At 59.3% G+C, this 7,154-nt stretch overlaps 1 protein-coding gene across 8 annotated transcripts in view; it reads right to left on the bottom strand.

Moving 5' to 3' along the window:
* Positions 1 to 468: 468 nt before the first annotated feature.
* STRA6 (signaling receptor and transporter of retinol STRA6) overlaps positions 469 to 7,154 on the bottom strand; it is a 31,990-nt gene continuing 25,304 nt past the window's right edge. For all 8 annotated transcript variants that reach the window (XM_044764525.2, XM_070498170.1, XM_070498167.1 and 5 more), the window contains 7 exons: positions 6,241 to 6,316; positions 5,054 to 5,187; positions 3,540 to 3,657; positions 3,356 to 3,457; positions 2,453 to 2,616; positions 2,023 to 2,172; positions 469 to 1,394 (listed from right to left, as the gene is read on the bottom strand). In XM_044764525.2, the coding sequence (XP_044620460.2) occupies positions 1,225 to 1,394; positions 2,023 to 2,172; positions 2,453 to 2,616; positions 3,356 to 3,457; positions 3,540 to 3,657; positions 5,054 to 5,187; positions 6,241 to 6,316 (914 nt within the window). In that variant the 3' untranslated portion in view covers positions 469 to 1,224. The remainder of the gene's footprint in view (positions 1,395 to 2,022; positions 2,173 to 2,452; positions 2,617 to 3,355; positions 3,458 to 3,539; positions 3,658 to 5,053; positions 5,188 to 6,240; positions 6,317 to 7,154) is intronic.

Genomic DNA, 7,154 nt, shown 5'->3' with positions numbered 1-7,154 from the left:
ATTTCTGGCGGCCCCGCTGATCCAGATCTCTGCAGCCACCCTCCATAGCCCCAGTCCCACAGTGGACCCCACATCCTCGCCCATACATCCCTGCCTCCACCAGTCTGCAATAGGGGAGGGGACCCCCTCAGCTGCCCCGCATCTCTGCATACTCGGTCTGGTCCCATTAGGACAGCTCCCTCACTGTGCCCCTTCCCACCTCCATACCTTTATTCATATTGCTTCCCCCTTCCTGAAATTGCTCCTCCTCCTCGAGTCCTGCCCATTCTTGAGGACCCAGAACAAGTCCTACTTCCAAAGCCCATGCCCACACAGCTCAGGGTGGCATCATAGGGTCCCCAGTCTCTCAACCACCCAAAGGGATGTGGCTATGGGTTCACCTTTGCCCCCCACCCAGTGCCCCACCCAGCATGGGACCAGAATACCCCAGCCCCCCCAAACCCCATAAATGCAGTGTCAGCTTTTGGACAGCGTGGGCGGTTTCCCCGGTGCCCCTCCCCCTGGGAGGACTGCTCTCAGGGACAAGTTTATTAAGGGGAACACACTAACCTCTTTCATAGTATCTAAAGGCATACCAACTACAAAAACATCATGCTCTCAAGTGTGGGCAGCTCGCTGTGGGGCCTGGTTTGAGCTATGACTTTGCTGCCTGGTAGGAGCCCACGGCTTCTTCCTGGGCTGCCTTACAGGCCATGAGGCCCCCGGGCAGGAGGGGGAGAACTGGAGGAAAGAGGAAGCACTGTGTCTGGTTCCATGGTGGTGCGGTCCAAGGTTGAGGTGGGTCTGAGCTGGAATGTGAGGTTGTCCCGCCTGAGTCACCACCCTGGTCAGGAGGCTTCAGGGAGGCCATGGAGGCTGACAGCAGAGCCAGCACGGGGAGGAGCCCAGATGTGGCTGCCCAGTTTCCACGGGCTCCCCGGCCAAGGGCCTAAACCACTGATTACTTTCTCCAGAGCCTTCGCTGGCTTCCCAAGGTCAAGGGGACAGATCAGAGTCTTCCGGATGCTTGTAGTGCGGACAGACCTCCAGCCAACCAAGGCGACCCTCAGCCTCTGGGGCTGGTCACTGGGGCCCTGATCCGGGGGACCTGCTGGCAGAGCTGGTGCCAAGGAGAGAGGCTGCCATGGCTGGGGTGATGCTGGGAGAGCCGAGGAAGGAGTGGGCTGGGAGGCGGGGAAGCATCCCAGCACAGACGAGGACATGGTGGCTTGGCCGTCCCCACCCTCAGGGTTGGGCACCGTTGGCCCGAGCACCTGACAGGGCTGTCTTCCGGAAGGCCTGCAGGGCTGGGTTGTGAAGCAGCGTGTATGCCAGACCCCAGCGGGCCCTGCCTCGGTGGGCTCTGGGCCTTGCTCCCTTGGCCGTGTGGTCCTTGGTCTGCAGCAACTGCATCCCTGAGAGGGAGAGACCTTCTGTGAGTCACTGAATAAACACCCAGCCAAGTGCCCTGGCACCTAGACCTGAGCAGAGTCTGAAAGTCCCTTGTGCAGTGTGGGGGAGGCTGGTGAGACTGGGGTTCCAGGTGCTGGCTCATAGGCTGGGAAGTTGGGAGAAGCAGAGGGGTGTTTGAAAGGCTCAGGATGTCATCCTGCGGGTGGCAGAGAGAAGAGGGAGAGGACAAGCTTTGTGGAGGGGACTGGAGGCAGGGCTGGGACAAGGTCCTAGAGCCAGCTGAACGTCCCCGTTCCTACTACAGACTTCCAGGCAAGAGGGAAGGGGGAGGACACACTGAGCGGGGGGGTGTCCTGGGGTGACAGAACCTTAGCGTGACAGCCATTCCGCTGTGTGAGAGGGTGTGTGCCTGGGCATGTGGAGAGAGAGTATGTGCTCAGAACATGGGAAACGTTACCCTGAGCCAGACCAGGAACATCCCCACCCCCTCTCCCCGCAAAGGCCGCCACTGCCAAGAGGAAATGGGCTTTCTCTCCAGTGGGCTCAGGACCTTGTGTTAGGGAGAGGGCATGCCTTCTTCCTGGGAGCAGCAGGGTGGGCTCCATCCCCCATTCCCCGGGGGAAGCGCACCTTCTTCTTCCTCCCCTGGTCTGAGGCTGTCCTGGGGAGCCGTTGGGGGCCGGGGCCTCTGCGTTCGCAGGAGCAGGGCACAGAAGGTAGTCATGGCCGGATGCGACTGGCTGACCTCCATCTTCAAGAAGTTGCAGTACGTGTGGTAGCCTGGGGGGATGGCAGTGCTGGGGAGGGGCCCCCAGACAGCCCCTCACACACGGGGAGTGCCCTGCACACCCTGCATGCAAGCACGTGGGCCCCTGAGCACACGGCACACGCACTGCACGTGGGCACATGTGGACATGCTGTCCGCTGCACACCCATGCCACGTGGATGCACACATCCTCCGGGAACAGACTCACACTTACATGAGATCAGGGTAGACCGTCCCTCACGCTCGGGCAACCTGAGCAACCACCCCCGCCCTGCCCCTGTCGGGCGACCTTACAGGGGTCAAGAGTGGCGGCTCTCTGTGGCAGCAGGCTGAGGTCCATCTGGCCGAGGTGGACGGCATTGTAGAGGGCAGAGAGGAGCACTCGCCATGTGGCTACCACAGCACCCACCAGCACGTTGATGGGGAAGAGAAGGAAGGTGGCTGCGGAGAGCGCTCGCCTGGGTGGGGGAGAGGAGAGGCTGGGGCAGGTCCCCACACACAGAGCCCCCTCCTCAGGGTCAGTGTCAGACCTGGATGACCACAGCTGCTATGGATTTATTGAGTGCCTACTGCTTACTGAGTGCACCTTCTGCGCAGCCTGCCCTGCGCTGGGGCCGCTCTCTCAACCCAGCTCACCCTCCCCACCACCTGAGAGACAGGCAGTATTACTCCCTCCATAGAAGGGAAACTGAGGCCCAGAGAGATTGGGTGACTTAGCTAAGGTTGACTGGCTAGTGATTGGCAGAGCTGGGGTTTAAGTCCAGGTCCACCGGGTTCTCTCCATGACCTCAGTGTCTCCCTCCTCCCCGCTCTGGGTCCCTTGTGCATTGACTCTGAGTCCCTCCTCGGCTGAGGTTTGCCCACAGCCTTGCTATCTGACACGGAATTCATGTTTCTGTTAACCTCCTTCTTGCAGTGGGGCAGGCACAGGTTTTTGAGGGCACAGAGGGTCCAGGAGAGAGCAGTGCTGATCCTCACAGCAGGAAAGGCTCATGGGGGTATTTCTAACAGGTAAACAGAGAAGTATTTTGGAGTAAGCTGGGCCACTGCCCCCTTTCCCTGTGTAAGGCAAGCTTTCTTTACTACTCTCTGGACTCCCTGAGAGAGACGGTCGTAAAGGCAGAAGTGCACAGAAAGAGAGGCATCAAAGAAGAAGCTGAGGGCCTGAGGGAGCCACAAGCCTAGGAGCTGCCTCACTGGTTGGTCAGCTCTGGGCGTCCATGGCGAGTCTCCAGGAAGACCCAGTGGGCTGCCACGTTCTGCAGGATCACAGCCAGGGCCAAGGTCAGCCAAAAGGGCCTGCGGATGGCATGGGGAGGGCGTCACTGTTAGTGGCCCTCTGGGAAGGGGTCCCAGAGCCCTCTACCCCTGCCTCACCCACCATGAGGACTCCAGGGATCGGAGGAGCAGAAGGTTCCTGCCGTGGAGCATTGGCATAAACACCAAGAAGGCAAGGGCCGTGGTCCCCAGGAAGAAGATGATCTGCTGCACCAGGAGCCCTGTTGGCACGGGGAACGGGGTAGAGGAAGGGGAAAAAACTCAGGCTCTGCGGGACCCAGCCCACCCCTGCCACTCCCCAGAACCCAAGGGCTGTGGAATTGGGCAGACCTGGTTTCAGACCCCTGCTCTGCTGCTGCCTAGCTGTGCCACGTGGAGTAAGTTACTCTGCCTCTCTGAGCCTCGCTTTCTTCCTCCATAAGATGGGGACAGTGGTCCCTACCTTGGAGGGCTGTCGTGAGGATCCAATGGGATAATGTCTGTGGCAACTCTTTGAAAGCCACAAGTGCTTTACAAACATTGTTTTCCCCCAATTGCTCTGAGTCCCTGGGGACAAGACCGCATTTTAAATTAATGTTTGCATTCCTGCTGGCCAGAGCCTGGCATATGGTGGGTGCCGGAAAGTTGTCAATTGAAACAATTGGCTAATTGTTTACATGGGGTAATGTGTACCACAGGGCTGGGAGGTATAAAGTCTACCAAGATGAGGAATTGCAACATTTAGTGCTAGTAATTCTCTGCTCCTTTACTGTCCTTCTCTTCCTCCCCCGCGAGGTGAGAGTAAGAGACCCCAGCTCCCTCACATTGCAGAGAGCATTATTCAATGCAGAGCCCAAGGGGAGAATCAGAAACTCTACTGAGGGGCTGGCCTGGTGGCACAGCAGTTAAGTGCACACATTCCGTTTCGGGGTCCTGGGGTTCACCAGTTCGGATCCCGGGTGTGGACATGGCACTGCTTGGCACACCATGCTGTGGTAGGTGTCCCACATATAAAGTAGAGGAAGATGGGCACAGATGTTAGCTCAGAGCCAGTCTTCCTCAGCAAAAAGAGGAGGATTGGCAACAGTTAGCTTAGGGCTAATCTTCCTCAAAAAAAAAAAAAACACACACACACAAGAAAAAGAAAAAAAATAAGAAACTCTGCTGCGAAGGATCCTGGAAGTTAATCTAGTTCAACTTCCTCTGGGCAGGACTGCCTTTGCAGCCCCCCACAATGGCCACAAACCCTGCTTGCATACCCCCAGTGACAGGGATCTCATCACCTCCCGAGGCAGCCCACTGTGGCATAGCCGTCACTTAACAAGCAGGAATGCACCTCATTGAACTTCCTGCCTTCCAGGCCTGGGTCCCTCCTCTGTGTAAACATCTAGTGGCACCCAGGGGCTGTACTCATGTGAGGGGTATCATTTCCTCAAGGGCTCCTGCACCCCCTGCTCCCTACCCAAGTGAGCCTCCCGAGGGCAGGGAAGGGAAAGCGGGTCCCTCCTCTTGCTCTTGCCCCGGAGCCTGCCCATCACAGGCAGATGCCTAGGGGCAGCCAAGGCCTGCTGAGCATTCCCCCGTCCCCCTGGGGTTAGTGTTGGGGCGCGGAGGCCAGGCAGAGGGCATGGGGCTCACCAAGGCAGGTGAGAGCAGTCTGGTAGGCGCTGAAGCTCATCCAACAGAATATGGCCTGGCGGGAGGGGCGGAGGCTCTGGGGCAGGGCGCCCAGCTCCAGCGCAGCCCCTCGGTGCAGAGCTCGCAGGTTGGCCCTGGGGTGGGGCGGGGAAGGCAGGGATCTCAGGGAGCACGCACACTCCTTACGTTCCTCCCCTCGGCCAGCCTCGGGTGGGAGTCCCAGTCTAATGACAACCCGTGGCCGTGGGCAGGGAAGCCCAGTGGAGGCTCCACCCCAGCCTGGGAGGTCAGGGAGGGCTTCCTGGAGGAGGTGATGTCTGAATAGAGTCTTAAAGGATGAACAAGAGTAAACTGGTGGGGAGCGGGGTGGAGGTCAAGGAAGGCAAATTCAGGCAGAAGACTCAACCCACACCAAATCAGAAAAGTGAGAAACAACAGGAGGAAGGGAAAATGACTCGCACGCAGCTCAGCCACAGCTCAGGGCAGGCAAAGTCTTGAGGGCCTTGAATGCCAGCTTGAGCAGGACCAACCCTGTGAAAAAAGATCCCTGGGCAGCACCCCTGAGGCCTGACAATTGCACTGGGCATACGGACCAGTTCTCCGACATTGCTAAGTACCTGGACCTCCTCTTCCCACCCAGGCTATTCCCAACTAGAACCTTCTCCCTCTGCTCATGTTTCCTCAGCACTCCTTATCATTCACCATGAAACGGTCAGTGTCCCGACACCAGCGCAGCCGCCTCCCCCCTTGCCTCCACACAGGTCAGGCTTGCTCCAGCCTCGAGCTCCTGTTCACACAGGTCCTCCTGCGCAGCACCCTTCCTGCTGCCCCTCCTCCCTCTTCGTCCATTGCCAGGTAGAACGCCGGCTTTCCCAGGCCCTTCCCTGCCTGATGCAGCCCGCCCAGGGTGGCCCCTCTCAGAGGGCTGCCTCCCCGTGCCAGCCCCGAGTCAGTCAGGCCCTATATCACTCACAGATGTTTCTCCAACCAGACAGGAATGCCCACCTTCTCCACCCACCACAGCGCAGCTGGCAGGTGGGCTCAGTGACAACCTAGGCCTGCAGAGGCTCTCCCTCCCTCCAGCCCCAGGGCTTCCCCTACAGGCCACCTCGGTCAGGAGTCCTGCAGGCCCCTAGGACCCCAATCCCTCTCCCATCTGCCCTGGGGAGTCAGAGCCTGCCACTAACCTGTGTGTCACCAGCGAGCGAATCAGCAGAAGGAAGGTGAGTGAGCAAGACAGGACCAAGGCCAAGATGTAGCAAACTGGAGGGGCAGAGAGGGAGCAAAACGGGAGGTCGGGGCCTGGAGGGTCTCCTGGGGGCCTCTGAAATGCTGCCAGGCTGGAGCCTGGGGGGTGGTTACCCCTGCCCCACACCCCACCCTGAGTGGAGGCCTCTTGCCACATGCCCCGTTCTCAGATCCAGTATAAGTTGATGATCTCAGCCGGCCATACTGCCAGGAGACAAGTGGTGGCCAAGACAGGGAGAGAGGCCAGCTCTGAGGCTGCAGACCTGGCTCTCACCCTGGCTGCTTCTTCCATTGCTGTGTGACCTCCAGTGAGCGACTCCATCGAACACGGCAGCTGACTTCAGCTCCACAGCCTCCTGGCCGTGTGGCCTTCAGGGGATCATTTCATCTCCCAGCCTCAGCTTGCTCAGGACCCTGCTGGGCTGCCCATCTCCCAGCATGACGTGAGCCATGAAAGCCACCCGGGGCCTGCATCAGAGGCCTTTGTTCAGACACAGAGGGTGTGAGTGCACGTCAGTGTGGCTGAGTCGATCAGAATGAAGGAGGCAACAGCAACCACCCATCTCCCGGGGTGTGGCCTGTCCTCCCCAGCTCCTGGCCCCCCTGCGCCATGCACATGGATCATGAGTTTGCTGTACCCCCAGCGGCTGGGGGAGAACACACGGGGTGTTGTGAACAAGCCTGAGATTTAAGTACGGCAGGGATGCGGGGCTGCAACCCTTCCACCCCTCCTCTGCATCCAGCCCGGCTCTGCACCATCAAAGCAACCCCAGAGGAGAGCACAGGAAGACACGGGACCAACAAGGAAGCTGAGACACAGAGAAAGGGCCTGACCCACCAGCCACACTGCCAG

Source organism: Equus asinus, chromosome 2 (genome assembly GCF_041296235.1).
Source record: "Equus asinus isolate D_3611 breed Donkey chromosome 2, EquAss-T2T_v2, whole genome shotgun sequence".
Classification (NCBI taxonomy): domain Eukaryota; kingdom Metazoa; phylum Chordata; class Mammalia; order Perissodactyla; family Equidae; genus Equus; species Equus asinus.
This window is presented reverse-complemented; position numbering and strand designations above follow the sequence as displayed.